Raw genomic sequence first — 26139 nt, 5'->3', positions numbered from 1 at the left:
AAGAAGGGGTACATTTTCTACACTTGTAGCTTTTCTTATTGTATTCATCTCAATAAAATGTAAATGTCATGTAACTTTTTTGATCTAACCAGTTAATTTTAGAAACCTTTGCGGAACAATTCCGGGATTCACCTTTGATATACACACCGGTAAAGCAGTAGGTAAGATTTCAAAATAAATATTACAATACTAGTTTTAAGCAGGTTATATTAATCCAATTTCTATTTCCTCATTTACTCAATTTCTACTACTATTTTGTAGACATTGACGAATGTAAAGAGATTCCTGGAATTTGTGCCAATGGCGTATGTATTAACCAGATAGGCAGCTTCCGATGTGAGTGCCCAACAGGATTTAGCTACAATGATTTACTCTTAGTTTGTGAAGGTAAGTTGAACAGTAAAAGTTTCATGTTTTATAACTAAGCTCGCTGGTATTAAGTATATGGATTTGGTACTTCAATTGACAATATAATATATAAGGGCCAGAAGCAGCCCCTAGCAGCCTTCTGATGGGGCGCACCTTACCGTTTAAAAAATATACATATTTGTATACTGATAAATGGGAGTTACAATCACACACATTTATACACTCAAATACTATACATACTTACATTTATATAGAGAGCTTACAGCATATACACAAACATTGCCATATACAGACATACAGGGAGATTTATCAGAAGTCACTGTGAGTAGAACTGTTCTAGTTGCACATGGCAACTAGTGGCGTAACTAGAAGCTGATGGGCCCCAGTGCAAAGACTGTGCCAGGCCCCCGAATATAATGTATGGTTTATAGTAATAGTCTTCTCATATGGGAAAGTGACACTATAAGGGCCCCCTAAACCTCTTGGGCAACCTCTGCACCTCCTCAAGTTACGCCCCTGATGGCAACCATTCAGGGCTCAGCATTTATTTTCCCACAGCTGTTATTAGATTAGTGCCATGGGCAACTAGAACAGTTCTGCTCTCAGACACATTTGAGAAATATCCCCCAGACAGTACATACACACAATAAAAGCATACAGCAAATACACATGATAGATACACACACTTGCAGCATATATATTTATATATATATATATATATATATATATATATATATATATATATATATATATATAATATACATTGTACAATCTGCAGAATAATATGTAAATAAAGGTGCACATCCTCCATTCTTTAGTGTGTCAAGTCGGATGATGGCGCCCTCTGACACTGCGGGCCCCATAGCAGCTGCTACTCCTGTAGATATGCCCGTGGCCAAATGTATCTTAGTCTCGCAATTTGTGCCTTTATGTTTTTTACATTTTTGTGCAATTCTGAAAACTGTTTCCTAAGCCTAGTGTGGACTAGAGTGTATTTTTTAAAACTTTTTAAGCAAAATCAGTGATATATCATAAGCCAACATCTGCCACCAGACGCAGTTCAAAGTTGAATTTGGCACAAACCAGCAAAATCAGTGCATCACATGCTTCGGAGAACGGATGAAAAAGTTGCACAAAATGCACAAAAAAATGTGCAAATGCAAAAGAGCCCAAACAGAAAAGGCTAAACACAAAATAAAGATAAATCTGCCCCTAAGTATTCCTTGGTAAAAATGTATAATAACAACTTAGCTTAAGTCTGTAAGAGAATGTTCCAGCCCCATTTTATACAGAGCAACTATAGGACTTCAATAACGGCATAATAAATATATATGGTCTTACACAAAGGGGGTCATTTATCACAGTTGTTATTCTTTCTTTTCTCTCTATTTGCACCTTTTTAAGCGAGTTTGGCTTCATTCGAGCCTGTTCCAAAGTTGGAGAAATTGTTTTCTGTGTTAGTTTTGCCCTATTTATCTGTTCAAGACAGGTGCGCTTGTTTGATATGTGGTTTCTTAGGAGCAAACCAGCTGATTTGGCACCAAAAATAGGTGCAAAACGAAGCCAAAACCTTGGCGTTAGAAAGATTCTCACATGCAAGGAGGAAAAAGAAGGGCTAGAAGACACGAATTGAAACTTTTTGATGAGGGTACTCGCTTCTCTTACATAAAAGAGGGGCAAATTGCTCCAAACTAAAAATAAAACCATACACATTTAAGCTATGAAAGAAAACCCTTATGATAAATAAGCTGCAGAAGACTCATAAAAATAAACAACAACAAAAAGACCCCGCTATGATGAATGACCCCCATGGAGTCCAGAAGGATCTGTATGGCAGTGGACATTGGTTACCACTGCTTGAGCCATTACACAGTAATCTACAGATTAAGCAACAAAATTAACAAAATGACACATGACAATCATCCTTGTCATGCGTATCAAAATAAAAGGTAAGTTTACAGTGAGTGATATCACAAAACTGAAAATGGAAAATAAAAATCGATTATGTTAATTTAGAGGTAATGAGCCCAGTGATGCCATAGTACAGGAACAATAATTGATGTCACAGTTCACAATTAGATTAGGAGCAAAGCAGATTGTGCACTTTGTAGCATGGCGTAGAGGAGGAGATGAGCAGATTAATACATAGGGGAAATTTATCATCACTTGTGTGGCACAAACCATGCAAAAGTTACAAATACTGGTGCACAACCAGGAACTGTGAATACCTCACCCATACCACCTTGACGTGAAGTGGGCTGCTAGTTGAATATCAAACGTAATTCTGCTCTTTCCATGGTGAGAAGTCATGGTGGTGGTCGTATCTGTGACTGGCAAGCCTTCATCTATCACTGTATGTACATTGTAGGTGGCAGTCATTGATAGGATAGTTTCCCTGACTCCTCAGCAAATATGCACTTAACTGCTTTAAAGGGGTTTTCCCATCTGGGCATTTACATTTAATTAAATTCATTTGCCTTATGTAAACATTTCTTCAATTGGATGTTTATTAAAAAAATTTTCCTGTGTGAAGATAATTTCTCATAAATGTAGCCATGTTGTCCCTTAGAAAAGAGGTGGCTTCCCCGGATACAACCACGTCACACTCTGGCAGCGGTGGCCAGACTTGTGCTATAGAGTCCTGCCGGACCACCAGGATTCAGCAATCATTACCACAGGGTGGCTGTGCGACATGTAGTGACTCCCGGACATTTTATATACAATAACCTTTCGTTTCTTTGTGCAATCCCTCCAGCAGAGGTGGCCGTATCTGAGGACACAGTCTCGTTTCTAAGGGACCATATGACTACATTTATGAGAAATTATCTTCACACAGGAATATTTTTTTTAATAACATCCAATTGAAGAAATGTTTACATATGGCAGATTAATGAAACTGAATGTGAGTGCCCAGACGAGAATACCCCTTTAACTATAATAATTTTTTTTTCTGTAAACAAGGTCATATTAAAGATAGCCAGAACCCATAAGTGAAGTCTAGTTGGGCTTTCTCATGCCAGTATATCTTGCTGGACTCCATATTATAGTTTTGACAAAGTTATAGATCTTGTGGCGATCTATATCCAGAATTTCATTGATTGAAAGTGTTGATAAGACAGAGACATAATGAAAGATCATTAGTATTTGTGGCAGTACTGAATGTGGTGTTATTTGACATTTTAGACATTGATGAATGCTCCAGTGGGGATTATTTCTGCCAGAGAAATGCAGATTGCTTAAACAGCCCTGGGAGTTACCGCTGTGAATGTTCAGCTGGGTTTAAGCTTCTACCCAATGGTGCTTGTATAGGTAAGCCAGTATTTCTCATATATGAGCTTGAACATTTCATAAACATACATTTCACATGGAAGCATCATTCTCTATACTATCCGAACCACACCTTCCTAAAGTTAACAAGTTCTCTATATTCTAATGTACATTTCATATTTCTTACTGTCAACTTTATCAAATATCTCATGTGTAGATGAGAACAATCATATAGGTTACAATAGGTGCCAATTTGTAAGGATTTTTTTACACTAGAACCTTGGATTACAGTTATATTGGCACTATGACAGTGCCAAGGACATCCCTATGCCCTTTAACCACTGACATGGGAGGGATCATCAGAGAGGGGGAGTGCATATAGTAATGTCAGCATCTAATGTTGCTAAAAGCTTGCAGGACAGGATATTTGGAGTCCTGTGCCCAAGGGTCATGTCGACAACAGGGGAACTTCACCGGGGTAAGTACAATATGGGTGACCCAATTAGGGTCTTAGGCCTAATGCACAGAACTGTAATGGGGGCCATGATACATATTATGATCCCCATAGAGGTTTATAGCATCCAATCCAATCACACAGGGTGCCTGGATTTCTTTAGAGAGGGGATGGATGAGGAGCGGTTATGGCCTGAGCAAGCACATGGGTGACTGCATAAAGCCTTATCCTGATAACGTTTCTCATTAGTGGAAATACTAATTCACTTCCAATACAGCAAGTCCAATATTAAGAAGGAAAATGGCTTGGCTACAAATACCTTAGACACTATATGTTTTTCGCTATGAGTAATAATAATAGTCATAATTCTCTATGTTGAACTTGTCCAAGACAATTTCCATACTGACAAAACCAATCTCAGGCTAAAGCTCATGAGATGATTCAGGTCTTTGTAGGAAGTGTTCATCATGGTAATGCCAGCATTCAGTTTATGTACTTCATCTGTATGTTTCCATTAGCTCATGTAACCCTCAGGGTTGTATTAGTATATCATTGTTTTCTAACATGTGTTTCCAATGTACATTCATCTTGCAGATCGCAACGAATGTCTTGAAATTCCCAATGTTTGCAGTCACGGCACATGTGAGGATACACTGGGCAGTTATCGATGCATATGCAACAATGGCTTCAAGGCCTCCATTGATCGGACAATGTGCATGGGTATATTTCTATCTATATTATTGGTCTATAGAGTATAAAACTTATAGTAGCATCAAAGTTTTATAAGAAAGTGAGTTTGTAACTACTGATATCTTGTTCCGTGTACCCTGCGGCAGTCAAATAGCAGTAGACAAGTTGTAGTCAAGTCAATTATTCTTGGGCTACAATTACTTTCATGTTAGCCATCAAGTATTTAGGAAAAAATATCCAGCTGTCAAGACACCAACTTTAACCACAGAAGGAAGAATGTTTCGTCCTGTTTCATGTGTATCTCTTTGGCAGATATTGATGAATGTGAGCGTCAGCCATGTGGAAACGGAACTTGTAAAAACACAGTGGGATCATATAACTGTCTCTGCTATCCTGGATTCGAGCTCACTCATAATAATGACTGCATGGGTAAGTTCTTTACTACACTGATGTGTCTGAGTGGCGTAAATGGCATCCTGATGGGTTTTCATGTGGATAAAGTTAGCGATTGATACGCTTCTATGAGACACATAAATGAAAGAATGTGGATTATATAATTGTACCTCTCCAAGTATTGCTGGGATTTTCGAGGAACCGATAAATAACATTGTTGGAGCTTGGGATGCTATCCCCTTACTGTCCAGGCATGAAAGTCTTAATACTTGTTCGCACTATAGCACATGTATCGGCTTTGTAGATTTTCTACAGACATTGGCCCACATTTATCAAAACTAGTGAAAACTGCACTAGGAGCAGTTTGCCTGTGAAGTGTGCAGGGTGAAAAGTGGCGCACGTTCTTCATGACTCTGCTCCAAGAAAGTACACCAATTTGTTTTGGTGCCCCTTTGACATAGGGTGTGCAATACAGCTCTGTCGAGTAGCGGTAATAAATTTGCCGCATGGTTTAACTATGCACCAATACGCCTTTTTTGTGTTTTGTCAGGCAAAGTATAGCTATGAAACAAATCTGTCGTGGACATTTTATAAATACATGTGCAAGTAGTTTGCACAAAAATAATATGGAAAGACAAAAACTGGTGTAGGTGCTTTAGTAAATGTGGGCCATTGTTAGCTTTTTTTAAATATTGTATTTTAAATGTTTTTTAATGAGTTTATTGATATTTCGCTGTAATGGTAACCATTCCTTCTTATAATATTTTAAATTCTAGTCTGTTTCAGTTTTTTTTTCACAGCACAGAAAGTTATTTAGCTTTTTATTTCAACATTTCTTACTGTAGGTATTTTAAGGTTGAACCCCTAAGTCAACTCTGTTGCAACATGATGCTTATTAGCATATATTTCAGCTTAGTATCTGTTATATAGAGTAGTGACAGACAATCTACTATAAGGAGAAAAAAGAAGATACAACGCCCCTGTACGGTAGTTTTAGTGATTTGAGGAGCACCCTTACTAAGACTTTAGGTGGAGAAACCTATCCTATCAGAGACATTGGACAAATCATAAATCACAGTATAATGGCTAATGCACAGTGGAGTAGGACACACAGATGAATATTAGCTGGTTACTCTCAGAAGCAAACACTACCGATCAGAAAATGTGGAACAATGCCAACACTGGTTAAAATAAATTATTTATTTGGTGCAATTAAAAAGTGTGTGGCGCAAAGCAAAAGATGCCATAATCAATAAATCAAACAGGAGTGTGCAGATACAATAGTAAATAATTAGAGATGAGCGAGCACTAAAATGCTCGAGTGCTCGTTATTCGAGACGAACTTTTCCAGATGCTCGAGTGCTCGTCTCGAATAACGAGCCCCATTGAAGTCAATGGGAGACTCGAGCATTTTTCAAAGGGACCATGGTTCGGGAATAAAATGTGTTAATTAATTGAAAAAGAATGTCTTCTGATAAGTTAGCAGATGTATGCAAACATCTGCAATCTATTCTTCACTGTTCCGCGCGTATATTCTCTCCCGACAAGTTAACAGATGTGAAGAACAGTGAGGAATAGAATAAAAACAGTGAACACAAGATCATTTAAGTGAAAAACACAGTGAAGAATAGATTACAGATGTTCTGCACATCTGCTTACTTGTCGGGAGATACGCTGTCCCGTGCCCCGCTGCTCTCCGTGCCCCGCTGCTCTCCGTGCCCCGCTGCTCTCCGTGCCCCGCTGCTCTCCGTGCCCATGTCTCCGTGCCCCATGTCTCCGTGCCCCATGTCTCCGTGCCCCGCTGCTCTCCGTGCCCCGCTGCTCTCCGTGCCCCGCTGCTCTCCGTGCCCCGCTGCTCTCCGTGCCCATGTCTCCGTGCCCCATGTCTCCGTGCCCCGCTGCTCTCCGTGCCCATGTCTCCGTGCCCCATGTCTCCGTGCCCCATGTCTCCGTGCCCCGCTGCTCTCCGTGCCCGCTGCTCTCCGTGCCCATGTCTCCGTGCCCCATGTCTCCGTGCCCCGCTGCTCTCCGTGCCCATGTCTCCGTGCCCCATGTCTCCGTGCCCCGCTGCTCTCCGTGCCCATGTCTCCGTGCCCCATGTCTCCGTGCCCCGCTGCTCTCCGTGCCCCGCTGTCTCCGTGCCCCATGTCTCCGTGCCCCGCTGCTCTCCGTGCCCATGTCTCCGTGCCCCATGTCTCCGTGCCCCATGTCTCCGTGCCCCATGTCTCCGTGCTGCCGCTGCCCCATGTCTCTGTGCTGCCGCTGCCCGATGTCTCCGTGCTGCTCCCCGGTGTCTCTGTGCTGCTCCCCGGTGTCTCTGTGCTGCTCCCCGTTGTCTCTGTCCTGCTCACCGTGTTCTTCAATGTGTTCTTCACACATATATATTGTTCTTCACATACTATTTTGTTCGCACCGTTCCGCGCGTATCTTCCGACAAGTAAGCAGATGTGCCGAACATCTGTAATCTATTCTTCACTGTGTTCTTCACTGTGTTTTTCACTTAAATGATCCTGTGTTCACTGTGTTCACTGTTTTTATTCTATTCTTCATTGTTCTTCACTGTGTTTTTTTAATTAAATGCTCGATCTCGAGCAGGGGAAATACTCGTCCGAGCAACGAGCCGTCTCGAGTACCTTAATACTCGAACGAGCATCAAGCTCGGACGAGCATGTTCGCTCATCTCTATAAATAATCATGTATACCTGAGATCAGATTGTAGCAATGCGCATAGAGGGAACGCTGCCAAGCACCTCCCCGACACGAACTCTGTCATGGGGTGATATGAGGAGCACCCTTACTATCACTTTTAGGTGGAGGCCTAACTGGTGTGTCTGAGTCTTAGTATATAGCCTTCAGTTTTATCCTGTATATGGTCACCCTGCATTCAGGACCCGTGTGCGTTGTTTGCACCTGGTACTCAGTTCTACAGTACAGAAAAATCGTTACATCTGCTTAAAGTAATCCATTGGTCATCATGATATAATGTTATCAATAGAAATGCTCAAGTGAGCCAATGAGGAACCTAAAATGTCATTCTTTACCCCAAAGTTTACATCCATAGCTAGTACACAAAGCTTGTCTAATCATTCTCCTTTTGCGCACAGATATTGATGAATGCAGCTCCTTCCCCGGTCAGGTCTGCAGAAATGGCCGCTGCCTTAATAATGTTGGCTCCTTCATCTGTCTGTGTAATGAAGGCTATGAACTCACCGTTGATGGCAAGAACTGCATTGGTAAGTCTAGAGAGTTTCTCCAAGTAAAACATAACTGACTGTTTAGAGAAAGACATGAAAAAGATAGTGCTGATGTATTTCAAGTACAACCATTATGTAATGGTCACATCAAATATAAGGGCAGATTTATTATTGGACATGCAAGAAAATATAGAACAATCCATTGTTCATGTTTGCGTAGGGCATTTACACTATTAGTGGTTTCTCTGCCTTGTCCCAGTGGGAAAAGACGGTAGCTTCACAAACAGTCATTGGGCTGAAGATGTGCCACCATGTACTTTTTTGTGCAGTAAAATAAGAAACTGGTATAGATTAGTTAGACTAGACAGTCATAGGCTAGCTGCACACGAACATTCTCAGTCCATGGAAAGCGACCTGTGAGATGATCCCATGAACCAAGAACAGTGAGAGTCAGTAACGACATGCAAGTCTATGGTGACGGTTATTAGTTTCGAGGTACTTTACAAGCCTGTCCGGTAAAGTTATTGGTTCCTAAACTTTACAATGTAATATTATATTATATTATATACTCGTGTATAAGCCTAGTTTTTCAGCACAAAATATGTGCTGAAAACCCCAAACTCGGCTTATACTCGAGTCAAAAAAATAAATAAATCAAAACTCGCCTTTCTGGCGGCACCCGTAGATCTTCTGTGTGATCCATCCGGTATTGTTGTGCTGCACGACGGGGAAGGGGGGGATATATACACTGGGGCAGGGGCTGGCAGGCTATATACACTGGGGCAGGGGCTGGCAAGCTATATACACTGGGGCAGGGGCTGGCAAGCTATATACACTGGGGCAGGGGCTGGCTGGCTATATACACTGGGGCAGGGGCTGGCTGGCTATATACACTGGGGCAGGGGCTGGCAAGCTATATACACTGGGGCAGGGGCTGGCTGGCTATATACACTGGGGCAGGGGCTGGCAAGCTATATACACTGGGGCAGGGGCTTGCAAGCTATATACACTGGGGCAGGGCTGGCTGGCTATATACACTGGGGCAGGGGCTGGCTGGCTACATACTGGAGGGGCTGTGACCAATGCATTTCCCACCCTCGGCTTATACTCGAGTCAATAGGTTTTCCCAGTTTTTTGTGGTAAAATTAGGGGCCTCGGCTTATACTCGGGTCGGCTTATACTCGAGTATATACGGTATGCCCTGTATAACACTGCTGTCAACATTAACTTATTACAGAATGTACCAAGGAGTTTACTCTAAATGTTTTAAGAAATATGTATTATGCGATATGTGTACTATGCTTTATTTTATGTAATTACTATAGTATAGTGCTAGTTGTATCATAATAGTTTAGAGGTTACTGTTCTCATACTGTGCACATGGAGGAAGCAATGGATTTAACATTACATCTACTGATGATGTGTTTGCTTTTTTACAGACATTAATGAGTGCATTGCATATCCGGGATCATGTGCTCCTGGAACTTGTCAGAACTTGGAAGGCTCATTCCGATGTATTTGTCCTGTTGGTTATGCAGTCCGAGGTGATAACTGCATAGGTAAGTCCATATTATAAAGTCTTACCTTGGAGACAGCTCCTTGGATATGACTATATGTAGATTTTGGAGGATCCCCATACTCCCTGCTATATATCTGTCATGTTATACAGTGAAATCTCTAAGTATGTTAAAGAAGTGAGTATAACTGTAAAGAACAACTAAATTATTATCAAGCATAATTCCACCATTGTTTTTGTTTGCAAGAACTGTAAATGCTTAAAATGCAATCTTTTATGTTTTTTTAGTGTGAGTTAATGATATTTGCTTTTAAGCTGATAATTGTTAAAAATGTCTCCTTATAATATTTTATATTAGTGTTTGTTTCTGTATAAAATAATCTGTTTTATTGCGGTGGTGGATGGTGTAGAACAGACTTTCATTATATACATCAAGAGAAAGTTCCCAGGGTTCTGTTGAGGCTAAACTTTTTACTGTTTTTAAAAGAACGCAGTAAAAGTTGTTTTTCCATCCTATAACAAAGTGGTAATGGCATCACATAGAGAAGTGTGCTCTGGGCCTTTACCCTTTGCTGGACTTCTCCACATTTGTGCGTCATAGAATATAACTTGGATTGGATGTCAATACAGTTTGTGACATCTCATTTACATGGACCTCTATGTGCGACAGCCATTTGTTAGTTTTATGAATTGCAGATTTTCAGGGGGTTTGTTAGCCTGTCACTATATTATAGTCCCACAGCTAAGCAAATGAGAATACTGGCATGGTATTGGTGGCCAAGCTGGTGTAAAAAAAATTGGGTATTTACAGTAGACACAGGGCAGAACAATCAATTGAATCTTTGCCTTGAGTAACAGAGAGTTCACAGAAATTCTTTATGGCCTGTGTAAAGGATGGTAAATGCGTTTGGTTAATTCATCAAGGAATTACTGGTGCCAGTAAAACTTTTTCCCATATTAACACAGGATGTGCAGACAGAATAATACAAATAATGGATGTTCTTATATCAAAATCAACATAAAACACTAAGCCCTGTATTGTCTCAGAATTGTATGTATTTATGACACACAAGGTTGATTTTTGTATTCCCAAACACTGGTTGCTGAAGAGCATCCTGGGACTTGTACAGCAGCTGGCAAGCGATGGCAGTATCTGTTTTATTCTTCACAGGCTATGCACAGGACAATAAACATGTTTTTCATCACTGTCTGCTAAATATCCATTGACAAATTAAATAAAACAAGATATAACATTACACATCAGGAATAACATCAAATACAAAGCCCCAGCAATTAAAACTTCTCACAAATAGAAACGGACACTTTTGCATTTTTGGAGATAATTATTTCTGCACATGTCAGAATGCAGACAGTCTACTGAATGTCAGTGTCTCCAGAGCTGTAATGCTTGGCAAACCCCATGTTAGACAGTTATTAGCTGTGTCTGTATGTTATTCAGAATTGTGAAAAGTCTCAGATCTTTCGGAACAAGTTTCATCTTGGAAGAACGACACACGATGTCTACATTGTACATCTTCAGAAGCGAGTCATGGATTTTCTTTTACTTTCACAATATAGACATTGGCAATAGTTCTATACTTTGATGTCTATAGTGTGATTGCCTAGTTCCTAAAACACCACGGCACATTCAGTGTATTGGCCATACTAAGTTATTGGAAACATTATAGCAAACATTGAACTTAGGGTTATTGAGTTTAGAGAAAAGAGGAGACCTCATTACAATGTACATGTGCAGTATTTGAATGGGCAGTACAGGAATCTTTCCAGAGATCTTTTTATACCTAGGTGCAGGGACCAGGGGGCATCCTCTACACCTACAGAAGAGGCTGTTCTACCATATTCATAGAACAGTATTCTTTACTGTAAGAGCAGTGAAACTGTGGAAGTCTCTGCCACAGGAGGTTGTTATTGCGGATACTTTGTACATATTCAAGAGGGACCTCAAAGGGGCCTTTCTGTAGAGCAAAATTATCACAGGTTGTGGAAACAACATTAGGGCACATTTACTTACCTGTTCCCTGCACGATCCTCGAGGTGCATTGTCTGATGAGAATTAAGTCTGTCGCAATTCAACAAGATTGTGCGCCCGATATCCTGCATGTGTCCCTTCCCCGCTCTGGTCCACCGGAGTTCACCTTCTTCTTCCCGGTGTATGTGAGTGCTTGGGCTTGCAACACAATTTGAATTTTAAATCCTCGCTCAGTCCGAATCAGTCGGGTTGTCCGACGGCCACACCGTCTGAAATCATAAACTTTGCTTATAAACCAAGTTACAATTTTTACAAATGCAAGCTTGTCTTACAAAACGCTCGCAGACCAAGTGATTTGTAATTCAAGGTTCCAATGTACTTCCTGTGTGTAGTATTTATATTGTTATATATCATTTCTGTTTACGCCAGGAAGGTACAACAGTCCATAAAAAAGGTTTTCTGTTTCCATTTATAGATATTGATGAATGTAATGAAGAGCCAAATATTTGCCTTTTCGGAACCTGTGCAAACACCCCAGGAAGCTTTCAATGCATTTGCCCACCTGGCTTTGTGATATCTGATAATGGGAGAAGATGTTTCGGTAGGTATTGCATCTGCTTAATATTTATGAGGCAAAAAAATAGAAATAAACCACAAACTGTGTACCATTATCCATTTGTAATCCCTTGTTTGAAAAAATGGCCCAAAATGTAAAATATCTATACATGGCCTTTTATCTGCTCTGCTTACCTCCCCAGACTTTCACATCATGCACTTTGCCCTTCTTTAGGAGGCAGTAAGATATACTACACACTCCGGCTGATCACTTGAAGCCCCTGGTCTCTGTGACCAGATGTTAAAGACTATAATTATGTGATAAGGCCTATTACTTCTCCTTGCTTCCTCTGTTGCCTTGAACCAATGACATTATGTGGGCACGAGTTACTTTATATCCCTCTAGTAAAGTTGCAGGTGCAATAACAGAACCCATTGTGATTCATTTTAATGATTCAGTATATTTTACTTTTACTGGAATTGAAGGACATACGAATGAACACCAATATGATCTTAGACTAACACTGAACTGTGGACTATTTAAACAACACAAAATATAAAATTCCCAGATAATTTATGAAGGTCTTTTGTTTTTAAAGTATTAATGTGGTAATACGAATATCATGTTTATTTAAGATACTCGGCAGAGCTTTTGTTTTACCAAGTTTGAAAATGGGAAATGCTCAGTACCCAAAGCATATAACAGCACTAAAGCCGTCTGTTGCTGCAGCAAAATGCCAGGGGAAGGCTGGGGAGATCCTTGTGAACTTTGTCCAAAAGAAGGAGAAGGTATGTAAGACTTATCCTGCTACATCAAGTTCATTCCTTCTTCATTTAAATCCCGAGATCACAGACAAAGACATAGATATTTTTACCTGATATTTGCTTTATTATGGTCAGAAAATGTAGACGACAACCAGAAACACTGATGATTTCTAACCAGAGATGACGTTCTTGTGGTTGGAGAAGAGCCAAGATCAAGGCTCAGACTGTTACATGAAATTATTTTGAAATACCCATTAAGAAGGAAGATAATAATACTCCTTTGGTTTTTCCGGTCTTATACCGTCTTCTGCCAAACCTCTTTGTTTTGATCCGGTTGGCCCAAATTTACTATACTCTGTTTTGTCTACAAATGTAGTGTTGTCTGTCTGTCTTTATATTTTAACTTCTACTAGGCAGATGTGTCTGAACAGGGGTAAGTGAAAAGAAAAGATGTGGTTCTATGAAAGTAATACTATTGTTTATATGTTATATATTCCCATTTTCAGTGGCTTTTCAAGAGTTGTGTCCATATGGACATGGGACCATCACAGGTCCAGAAGGTGACAGAGAAGGTAAATATATAACTAATAACTGTAAGAATACTGTGTATGACACAGTTGATCATATGTCACATGAGAAAACCACAACAGATAACTAAGTTGTTTAAGGTTAAGTCACATTAATAAAAGTGATCTGGAGAAAAAAAGGTTTACTCTCCAGTGGCAGCAAGGCTTCATTACAATAAGAACTATGAATGCATGAAAAAGCCTGCTTCAGGCGCTGGTCACAGCAGGGATAGTAGAGAGCCTCAGAAAGCGTCTAGTTGACCATTTAAGGTAAACTAAAATTGATGGTTAAAGGGAATCTGTCATCAGGTTTCCACCATTAAACTTAATGACTGGTTCCCACAGAAGTCTTCTCACTATTTCCAATTTGTGTTTGTGTTAAATTACTTTTAAAAAAAGTTGCTGTCATCTTGTAAGTAGACTCAGCATGTCTTCAGCAAATCACTGTGTGACTGATCCACACAGTTTCTCTCAGCTGCCTCATTACCCCTCCCCCAGGAATGAGAGATGGGGGATGAAGGAGACATTGGTTGAATCACACAGTGGTGCGCCAGCAATGATAGCCCAACTGCTGCATTTTCGCAGCGGCATACATCAAGAGAACACAGCCGGCAACTTTTCACATATGAAAAGTAGGGGGCAGCATCAATTGCGCAGGCACAGGGACAGTAACGCCCTGAGTCGGCCCCACTGGCGTGAAGGTGGCGGATTGGGGCAAATAATCGCAAGTGCTAGCAATAAGCTAGCAATATGCGATTATTTCAGGGCCTCTGCGACACTGGCGTGGCCAGAGGTCCTGATAAATATGCCTCAGTGACTCCATGAAGAGAAATTCCTAAAAGATGGGGAATTGAGGGAGCTGAGAGAGACATTGCAGAAGAGAAAACATACACTTGTGACTCAGTAAGTCTACTGGCAAGGTGGCAGCTAGTTTTTAAAAAATGATTTAAAAAATATGAGCCAGGAATATTTATAATAAAAACTGAATGGGAAACAAGAGAAGAATTCAGTGTGAAGGTCACAAACACAGGGTTTTAAGAAGGGTAGTCTTACTTTGTAAAACTTATATTTACAGAATATGTCATCAATACCCAATACTGCCTTACTCTGAAGACAGTCATGGTGGTACTCCTGTCCATGAGATAGCTGCAACATCTAACGGACATCTATCACACACATTTAAAGTAAACCTACCATCAGGGATCTACCTAACAAGGTATATCCGATTGTAAGTTCCTATTATAGGCCTCATCCCCTATACTGTATCTGGCTTATCTATGAGATTTCTAGCATCTAAGAAAAATGTATCTTTAATTTATGCAAATCATCGGCCATGACTACTTGGGCGTGAGTTAACCACACTGAGGAGCGGGACCAATGGCTACTCCACACTCCTGTAGCAGGGAACGAATCCGCCTATCAACGCCTATGCCCAACTCATGAGAATGCCAAAATGAAGAAAGGAGCACGTGCTGATGGGTGGGATCAGCTGCGGCTACATGGGTGTGGAGTTGCCTTTGCTCCCACTCCACTGTGGTCGATGATTTGCATAAATGAAAGTTTTGCTTAGATTCAACTAAACTCTTAGATAAGCTGCATACAGTTTTGTTAAGTAGATCGATGTTGGTAGGTTTCCTTTAAGGTATCAAATGGGAAACCTGCTTTTATGTCTTTTATGTGTAATCAGACATCAAAAGAGTTTTTATCTAAATTGATTCAATTTAAATTAATGAAAGGATTTATCATTTATAATAACCAAACCAAATATAGGTTTGTGCTACAGAGTTGATTAATCTTACTAGGGATATTTTAGTCACTCTAACCTTTAAATGTAATACCTTGCTTTATTATGCAACACAAAGGTTAAATCAGACATAAGAAATAGTGTTATGAATTTGAGTGCTAACATTTTTTAACTTCTTGTAGATGTCAATGAGTGCGTAGAAAACCCAGGAATATGTTCAAACGGTCTCTGTATTAATACGGATGGATCATTCCGATGCGAGTGTCCCATGGGTTATAATCTAGATTATACAGGAATCACATGTGTAGGTATGTATCATCTGTTCGGTGTTTAAAAATAGTTAGATCCATTTTTTCCACTCACAAATATAATTCAAACATATTCTACAGTTTATATAGAGATTGTTCCTATGCTCCTCCCCCAGGTATAATTTACAATCAAATTACCGTACTCTTATACACATTAACATTTATTAAAAAACTGTTCAGACTACAGTTGGTGCAGGTTGTCTGTTTAGTGTGCAGAGAAAGCCAGATTCCTGATTTTTGGCACCGTTCTGCATGAATCTGGTGCTGCCCACACTGCCCTGACAGAGTGCACCAACTTTTATTTTAGAGCACCTTTAACATGGGGCGTGCAACACATTTCTGTCAGACTTTGCATGATAAATATATTGCACGGTCCGTCTGAGCACTGGAATGCCCCTTTCAGTACAGTATAGTCCAGCTGCGGCACAAATATGTCCCGTGCGACACAAATGTGTCACCTGAAGCACAGATGTGTCTCAGACACTTCTTAAATACATTTAAAGCAGTTTGCACTGAAAAGTAAGTGCAAAGTCTAGTCAAGGCAACCACCAAGAGAATATAACAATCTCATATGCATTCCCTGTTCTAGATACACGTCCATCATCTATTACCTGTCTCAGTTCAGCCCATCAGATTAGTCTCCATCTTAGCTTGTGAGCTACCATATTTACAATGCTTATCTACAGTTTTACAGAAACAACCAAAACCCTTAAAACCTGTGATTGATCAACTCTAAAATATGCACCCCAAAACACCTACACTACAACACAATGTGATATGTTAAAATTATCCCTCATTTAGATACTGATGAATGTTCTATCGGCAATCCATGTGGGAACGGAACTTGTACCAATGCCATTGGTACTTTTGAGTGCTCTTGTGATGAAGGATTTGAACCTGGACCTATGATGAACTGTGAAGGTAAATTGCTGAGGGTGATTGAATGGTAAAGAAAGATGTATGTATATATGTAACCACATGGAACATCAGCAAACATAGGCCCAGAACCTATTAATAATTTGGTGACAATAATAATGGGTCCTTTCTTGTCCTCTCAGTTGGACATGTCTAAATATGTGTGTGGCAAGCTAAGCAGCCTTTCTAAAATAGAAATGAATTATTACAAAAGTGATATGCTAACTATACCATGTTAGAACTGGTTTAACAGATGGATTAAGACAACCTTACACTATACACTCTAAAGATGCACCAAATGTATCATCCACACATTTTTTGAGAAATTTAGCATCCAAACATCTTTAACAAAACGTTAAACATAATTAAACTACACAGGACTGATTATGTATGTGGCTTTGTCTTATTTCTCCCAGATATCAATGAATGTGCAATGAACCCTCTGATCTGCGCATTCAGATGTATAAACACTTATGGTTCATATGAATGTACCTGTCCTGTTGGTTATGTTCTAAGGGAAGATCAGAAGATGTGTAAAGGTCAGTCAAATGTTCACATGTGGCCATGTAAAAACAAAGAAAAGGTTGCACTTGCAAATGCTGACTGTCTTCTATTGCCTTACAGATCTCGATGAATGCTTGGAAGGCTTCCATGACTGTGAATCCAGAGGCATGATGTGTAAAAACCTTATTGGGACATTTATGTGTATTTGTCCTCCGGGAATGACTCGAAGACCAGATGGGGAAGGTTGCATGGGTAAGGACAGGCAATCGACATGGTGCCTTATTGTGGGCTACAGAATCTTAAGAGTTCTTAGAAGAACTCTGTAAATGATAGTCTTAATATACCCCCTTTTTGGCGCATGACGTGCCAGATATACAGGCCTGGCCTTTTAGTAGAGTTGGACGCAATATCGGCCAAATCAGATAAGTTAATATCAGGTCAGACCTAGTAGAGATTTCAGGTATATTCTCTGCTAGTTTTGCAGTGAAGACTGTAGTAAATATGGTGGACCAGGACATTCTAACCCCTGCCCACCCTGCTTTCCGCCCTTAACAGCCAAAGTGGTTTGCAGGGCGGAAAACTAAAACAAAGGCAGTTATGGAACTTTTTACATGTCTTCTCCAACAGAAAACTGTTGGAGAAGGCATAGTAAATTTCCCCCAGCGGTGTTGGGAATCTTTGAATCTTGTGACCTTGTTTTACTACAGTGTACGCTATAACATTGCATATTTTATTAAGCTTTAGTAGTGCACCTATAATTTTATTTAAAGTATGAGGAAGAAGATATAGAAGATATTTGTCATATGCATTATTTATAAACTATGTGTAAATTACATTTACACATGTGTAAAGTCCATTTAAACTATGTGTAAAGTCCATTCTGTTTTGCTCACTGAATTACTATGTGGCTTCTTTAGCATTCTTATATCATTTATTATATAATGATTCTTTATTTAGAGGAGGCAGAAGCTGAGAGCAATAACAGCCAATTAAAAGGCTGGAATAGAAAATATTGCTAAAACCTCTATTTCCCTTTCCCTAAATGACCTAATAAATCACTATCAGTATGTTGTCAGGCAGCTTAATATCCTCCCGATCTTGTTTCTTTCATGGCCTGGCATGGTGCTATCATCTGAAAAATGAACTTTGTAGTGAGAAGTAAATTAGATTTATTAAGTCAAGAAGGCAGAGATGTCAGCATTGAAGTAAAGCTCTTACCACCCTAGAATGGCTACCTCTTCTGTATTTGATGTCCTTATGTCCAGGATAATCACTATCTACCAGAGGTGGGGAGAGCTTGAGTTAAATGCCAAATCTACACATACTTGACTTCATTTTGAAGTGAGTTGTAAATTAGTTGTATAGTGTTTCTGGTTAATTTTACCACGCTGGTCCATAAAAGAAACATGATCTATAAAAATTATAGCAGGTTGAGTAGAGTAATACAAGAAGCCATCTTCATTACAAATTTCAAATAAATAGACCCTCCTTAGAAATACTCAGTTAGAACACTGTAAATGAGGCCATAACATACAACATGTTTTTCATAAGAGCAGATTTGTGCAATAAAGTACATTACAAATATGTTATCTATTTTCTCCCTTATATGATCATTTCTTATTTTCTTTTTAATAATGATAGCTACTCTTTTATGTTTCTTTATTATTTTTTCTTTACTTTTTAGAGTACATAGTATAGTACAAGTATAGTACAAGAGTAGATGTAAAAATTGGTTTCTGTTCCTTAAACATGTCCTGGAACTAAACCAAAGCTGACCACTAATCATTATGTTTTAGCTCAGGTCTGAAATTTTGGAATTGAGATATTTTGATTTATTGAATATCAAACTATGCCTATGGTTCACGTTGGATTTAGAGTCTGAATGCCCTTGGTGTCTGACATGTAAAGGATCAGGCATGGTCTTCATTTTTGATTTTCTTCTCCAATGAAGAAACAGAAAATGAGAAATGTGAACACACATCCAACAGTAGACAAAGATATGGATGAAGGAACCGTTTGAAACAATTGTGGCAACATTGTAATAAAAATATAGATACATAGGCCATTTAGGAGTAGAATATTATTATGGAATATTGAAATAGAGAGATAAACTTCAATATTGTATTTAAATCTTTATTTCAACATTTCTCTTTGTGTCCTAATAAAGATGAGAATGAATGTCGTACCAAACCAGGAATATGTGAGAACGGCCGTTGTGTTAATTCCATCGGAAGCTATCGATGTGACTGCAATGAAGGATTCCAGCCGTCTCTTACAGGAACTGAATGCCTTGGTAAGAGATCAAAATCTAATTTTAGTTTAAATAATACTAACAAAACTATTATTATAAGTAGTAGTATCATTATCATTGTAATAATAATAGTGTTACATTTCAGAATCATATTTTCCAATAGGGGCCAAAAAGTTGATGAAATATAGGGTACAAAATATTGAAGAGAAAGTCTGATGAAAGATTGTCTGTTTTATCTTATTTCTTTCTTTCTTCTTATTTCTAGCTTTGTCTAGATTATGCAATAGATAATACTATTCACAGTAATAGGCCTCCACAGTAGACGGCTATAATTTCATTACTCATAAAAATAACAACAGTCACAGCAAAGTTTTACTTGGAAACTAATCAGACCGAGAGATTTCTTTCTTCAATAATAGTTTTAAGATGTCTTAAAAAGAACATTGTGGTAAAGAAACGGGACAAAGAATTTCAATTTAATTGAAATGTTAAATATAACAAGATCTGAGTAACATGTCTTAAACTGTAAAATGTATATCCATCATGTGAGAGTACGGGGGGTCCAATGTATTAAGACTGCCATTTTGTGCGCATGTTTTAATCATTGGCAAACCTGGCCCACAACATACCCTAATTACTAAGAGGTTCCCACTTTTTATTAACAGTGTGCAGCACTCGAAATTGAAATCTATGCCAGGTGTAGTTTTCATCTATGATCTAAGATATGATATGGTAAATTTGTTTAGAAAAGACATCCCTGCTTTTGTCTGCCTTGTTCTCAACCTCACCATGTATGGGGGAAGGGGTCGTTATGTCATAAATGTAAAAGCATGTGCAAGATATTGTCTCTTTTTCATGGATGCCAAAATATTGGAGGACAATACATGATACGTTGGCCCCAATATGCTTATACAGTGTTGGGGTTATGGATGCAATAGAAAGAATAATTTTTTGTTTTCCCTCACAAATATGTATGGGTTCTTTTGTAAATAGGTCCAACAGGTTCATAGGTCCAATATCATCATCCAATCAAATGTAGGTCCTTAGGGACAAGTGTTTTCTCCAAGACAGGTTTAACTTTTTCTAGTATTGTTTTTATATCTGGATTATATCATAAATCTTTCTCATCCTTTGACAATATGTTCTGTAAATGTTGTATAAGAGCATGTACTTTCTAGCTCTTAGTCTATTCTCAGAGACGCAATGAAAAGGTGAGGTTTTGAGATCTGATCATGGTGTGGTATTTCACAGTGTCTTTTCTGTGGCGTTGTGCCTATGGGGTGCTGTGGTCCAGGACCAAGGTTGTTAGACTTGATGTAACGGTGCTGCTGGACTCCTGGGTCACTGCCCATGTGTGTACTGGTTTAAGCAGCAATACTTTTTTTAAGTTTATTTATTACATTTTTTATTCTGTTCCTTATAAAGAATGGCTGGGGCATTATACAAGCTCTACATTATAGAATGTAAGCTCTTGCATCCTCATAGACTGTGAGCTATTGTGAGCGGAGCCCTCACTCCTATTGTTCCATATGAATGTTTCTACTCTGTAATAAAATATTTAATTTGTATATGTCCCCCATGATTTGTAAAGTGTAACAGCATATGATGGTGCTATATAAATATTGATAATTATTATAGTGTTGCTTTGCTATGAGTTGCCAAGTAGTGCTGAATATGCATTAGAGTAGACACAACTAAAAATAAGTGGATCTGAAGTGAATTGTGAACTTTCTTTACATTTTTACTATTTTTGCTTAGAACTGAATATTTATTTTAAATCCATTTCCACTCTATTATTAAACAAAGCAACAGATATACAGTATGGATACAATCCATGTCTTTTTTATAATGTGAGTGTATTGTTATTGAAAATTAAGCAGGGGCATGAGCAAAAATTCCCCACCAATCCGAGACTATTCGCAAAGTAAGTACACAAATCCTTACTTAACATAATATTTTTCTGTTCTTCACTGCCTGCAGATACACGCCAGGGTTTCTGTTTCTCTGAAGTTCTGCAAACAATGTGTCAGATGTCATCCAGCAGTCGAAATCATGTCACTAAATCTGAATGTTGCTGCAATGGGGGTAGAGGTTGGGGAAATCAATGTGAGCTCTGCCCTCTGCCAGGCACAACTCAGTATAAGAAGCTTTGCCCACATGGTCCTGGGTACACAACTGATGGAAAAGGTAAAATGTAGACATTGTTTTCTGCTGCCATCACAGAAATATGCCAGAAAAAATAGTAAGGGAAAGAATGGAAAGTGTTAATTACTACAGCTTTCTAAACAGTATTAGAATGATGGAAGAAAAAAGGAAAATATTATTTTAGGAAAATCTATCTGTTTTCTTCTATTTTACCTAAAACTTTCTTCCTATATATGTTATTCAATCTCTTAAACAACATACTTCACAAATCTTAATTCCTGCCAATAACATGGACTGTTACATACAGTATATTGCAGTTTATTGTCCAACCCCCCCCCCCCCCCCCAAAAAAAAAATTGGAATTCACTTTCTGCAAATGGTACTAGAATCAAGCTTCTTGGGGTATGGAGGATGTGTCCCTTCTGCCTGCGGTCAATCTGCTGTTTCAGGAACTTTGGAGGACCTTCAAAGGCCCTGAAATGGCTCTTGTGTACATGCATTAAGAACAGGAACTAATATAAGCGAAATTCATGGGTAAAGGACCTTCTCAGTATAAAATTTGGTGGGTGGTTTGGATGGCCATGGCCACCTAGAAGGTTTTGAACCCCGGGCTACCGACCAAACCGCCTATATTATAATCTACTACTGGAGATTTCTGTCTACAGTATATATGGTGGGCCTGGGTGTTAAATTCCACCCCATGCACTCACGAGTTCAGGTTTCTTGATGCAGTTTATTGTTGATAGCCTTTATAACTTTTTTTTGCCAAATGCTAAATGTGGTTGTGGCTTAAAAACAGAACCAGGAATACTTGGGGGCAGAGATCACAGGTGGCAGTGATACACAATAGCACCTTCAAGGCCATAAATACAAACAAACACACAATAAAGTATTTAAATGTATGAATTTTGTCACTAATACAAATACATTTTCTTTGTACAGATATTGATGAATGTAAAGTAATGCCAAATCTATGTCGCAATGGGCAGTGTGTCAACAACATTGGGTCTTTTAGATGCTTCTGCAATTTTGGTTACACAACTGACATCGGGGGCACTTCATGTGTTGGTAAGTTACAAATGTGAAACTGTTCTTTATTAAGAAAAAGTATATCAGAACACTAAAGTAACATGAGGAAAAAACTGATAAACTTTTCTAACTTATGCAGGGTACAGGCTGGTACATGATTCATTTTAAGAGGGAAGTCATGCACCTGCCCCTTAGACCCAGCATTAGGAATAATACTGTATCAATGCTCTATTAATCTTTTACATATTTTTATATTAATTCAATGGAACAAGTATTTATCAGCATCTTCAGATGACAACCAGAAGAGATTACAAAAATCTGAGTCCTATAAACTGACATTAAAAATTAACACCTGAGTATGTACATCGTATGTTGCAGGGGAGGGAACAAATGGGGTATTCTCATTTCTCATAAATACACCTCTTTGACCCACACTTATCTCTGTAATGGGAGTCAACTAGAGATGAGCAAACCAAAAGTTTCCGTTAGGGTGTGTTCTATGCGGTAACATTGTCGAAATGGCAGATGAATAGCCGATCCGGCAAATTGACGCCCTAGCATCGAGCCATGATCATGATTGGCCAGAGGGTGCCCCACTCTCCAAGCGCAGCCATGGCTAGTAGCTAGAGGCATCACTTTATGCGACTGAGTGTTCAGCCACCAATATGTTGGTGGCCCAGATGCAACTGGATCTCAGTTCACAAGATGGATGCAGGTCCCAGAAGTGGGAACAGTATATGTCATGTATTTATGACTTATCTTGTGTTATCCTGTGGATTTGCTATTAATATGTAATACATTTCTATACTTTCCACTGCTTTCTAGATCTGGATGAGTGCTCACAGTCCCCCAAGCCATGTAATTTTATCTGTAAGAACACAGAAGGCAGCTACCAGTGCTCCTGTCCTCGGGGTTACATTCTGCAAGAGGATGGAAAAACATGCAAAGGTTAGTGCTAAAAACCTGACGTGTAACTGAAGGTGGCCAGGGAGTAGCGCTATATTCAAAGGTTTGTTTTAGGACCATGTTTTTTTTCTCTAACTCAAGTAATAACATCTTAAAAAAGTATTTTTTTGAATTGTGGTTACAATCGTAGCAATTAAGAGCAATTTGAAGTTCCTCTGCATGTTGTCTGCCAAATGGTATAACAATATAAGTAGAATATTATTCTCACCTGAAAGAATACTTTGCTAATTGAACAAATGAATATCGCAGAATATTGCATGAGGGTCAAAGACCATCCTAATAACTGGGATGAGTTTCCTATTAGCATATAGTTTCAGAGATGATTGAGCTTCTCTGTAGACAGTCATGTTTTTGGCTCATACTCAATATATTATTGCGTGCCACAATCCTCTCTTAGCCCATGTCTGTAGTCATCAGAGAAGAAATCAGTAGAAAACATTTTGAAAGTTCACAGGTGCAATAGTCAAACATCTGCAACATTTCAAGACTCGAGCTTGAATGCACCTGCATCGAGAACAGAAACTGCTTAACCGAGACATTTTTTATTTATTCTAGATCTTGATGAATGTCAAACCAAGCAACACAATTGCCAGTTTCTCTGTGTCAACAATATTGGAAGTTTCAACTGTAAATGTCCTCCAGGCTTTACCCAACATCACACAGCGTGTATCGGTGAGAACTTACTAACAAATACATCTGGGCAGAAAAACTGTGTTTTATGTCAACATTAAAGGGAGATCTTTATTTGAACTTGTCATTATGTCATATGTATCCAATGCGTCTGGCTTGCTTAATTCCCTGAGTTTATTTCTTCTTTCACTGTAAAATCAGTTAGCCATAGAATATACAAAAATCTGTTTCCATTTTCTTGCCTGACCTTGTAAGCTGCCAATTGATTGTTTTGGAAGCGGTGAAGTCACTGCTTGATTAATATTCATAATATTCATTCAGGTCAGAAGGCTGGAATACAGGACGGAGGATTTTGACAGCGCTCTTACTACTTGTCACTATAAATTCATCTCCTTTCCTTAAACAAAATCCTTTAAAGGGATTCTAAGAGACGAGGCCAATAATATTTATGTAAGAGAGATATGCTAACATTGCCATGTAAGATTTTCTCCAATCCATCTCCAGTTCTGCAGATGTCCTGCATTTCAAATAACCTGAGGGTCACAAATAGAAATTGGCAGGGACATGAAAATTACCAGAGAAGTAAAAATTTGAGATACTGGTTTGCCAATACTAAAGTTTTCTCTGAAAATGGACATGGTTAAAAGCTAGCTATGGACTGAAGTCACTAACAAAGAGGTCCGACAAGGAGGGCTTAACTGTCTATTTGCTTGATTTTTTTTTATTTAGCAAAAATCCAGAAATGTGAATACAGCCAGTGGCGTAACTAGAAGCTGATGGGCCCCGGTGCAAAGTCTGTGCCAGGCCCCCGACTATAATGTATGGTGTATAGTAATAGTCTTCTCATATGGGAAAGTGACACCATAAGGGCCCCCTAAACCTTTTGGGCCCAGGTGCGATCGCTACCTCTGCACCCCCTAAAGTTACGCCCCTGAATACAGCCTTACTCGTCACCAGGAATGTCATATTTAGCTGGTGACTGCTTCCAATATCCTCTGCAATGATGAGATAAAAAATACTTTTTTGGCATTCTGAATCATTTCATTACTTTACAAATGTATTTAAGACATTACCTTGCTCCCTGCAAGAATGATCCAGTAAGTTACCGGGGAGAAAGGGGGCAGCAGCTTCAATGGGCCAAGTCCATGCTCCTCGATTCATCCTACCCTCATCCCTACTCATCCCTCTCCCTCTACCTCTCCCCTGCTCACTTTCCATGACTCTCTGGACCATTATGTTATCATCTATTACTTCTAATACTCATTTCTCATTTCTCATTATGTGTTTCAGATAACAATGAATGTGGTTTACAGTCCAATTTATGTGGTTCTAAAGGCATGTGCCAAAATACCCCTGGCAGCTTTACCTGTGAATGCCAAAGAGGATTTTCCCTGGATTCCACTGGCTTGAACTGTGATGGTATGGAGTGTTGGGATGGATACTTTTCTTTCACTTATAGTTGTTCATATTAGACATTGGATTGTCATACGATATGTTTTCTACAGACTATTATTGACAGACCTTGCCATTGACCTTTATTTCTGTAGATATTGATGAGTGTGATGGAAGCCATAGATGCCAACATGGATGTCAGAATATAGCTGGTGGCTACCGCTGCAGCTGTCCACAGGGCTTTGTCCAGCATTACCAGTGGAATCAGTGTGTTGGTAAGAATTGTACATATATATATTTTAAGTTTTCTACTGTTTTTCAAATAGGGTTTATAGGGTAAACAACAAAGACAAGCCTACTCAGAGTTGTAACGTACAGGGTCATCTGGTATACAATGGTTACCTGGGACATGCTGTGAGATATTTTCTATCACATACTGTATTATGTGATGAAATCTTTTGCCTGTAGAGGACAATCTAAAATTCTTTTATGGTGG

The 26139-nt window shown here is 39.1% G+C and overlaps 1 protein-coding gene across 1 annotated transcript in view; it reads left to right on the top strand.

The window, feature by feature from the left end:
• FBN2 (fibrillin 2) overlaps positions 1–26139 on the top strand; it is a 125925-nt gene that overhangs the window by 94027 nt on the left and 5759 nt on the right. Inside the window, exons 42-62 of the mRNA XM_072141717.1 lie at positions 93–161; positions 262–387; positions 3553–3678; positions 4685–4810; positions 5093–5209; positions 8278–8406; positions 9807–9926; positions 12349–12474; positions 13065–13217; positions 13700–13765; positions 15686–15811; positions 16613–16732; positions 17143–17265; positions 17351–17482; positions 19398–19523; positions 21462–21668; positions 22569–22694; positions 23481–23603; positions 24177–24293; positions 25542–25670; positions 25799–25918. Coding sequence (XP_071997818.1) covers positions 93–161; positions 262–387; positions 3553–3678; positions 4685–4810; positions 5093–5209; positions 8278–8406; positions 9807–9926; positions 12349–12474; positions 13065–13217; positions 13700–13765; positions 15686–15811; positions 16613–16732; positions 17143–17265; positions 17351–17482; positions 19398–19523; positions 21462–21668; positions 22569–22694; positions 23481–23603; positions 24177–24293; positions 25542–25670; positions 25799–25918 — 2607 coding nt within the window. The remainder of the gene's footprint in view (positions 1–92; positions 162–261; positions 388–3552; positions 3679–4684; positions 4811–5092; positions 5210–8277; positions 8407–9806; positions 9927–12348; positions 12475–13064; positions 13218–13699; positions 13766–15685; positions 15812–16612; positions 16733–17142; positions 17266–17350; positions 17483–19397; positions 19524–21461; positions 21669–22568; positions 22695–23480; positions 23604–24176; positions 24294–25541; positions 25671–25798; positions 25919–26139) is intronic.

The sequence above is a fragment of the Engystomops pustulosus genome, chromosome 1 (assembly GCF_040894005.1).
Source record: "Engystomops pustulosus chromosome 1, aEngPut4.maternal, whole genome shotgun sequence".
Classification (NCBI taxonomy): domain Eukaryota; kingdom Metazoa; phylum Chordata; class Amphibia; order Anura; family Leptodactylidae; genus Engystomops; species Engystomops pustulosus.
This window is presented reverse-complemented; position numbering and strand designations above follow the sequence as displayed.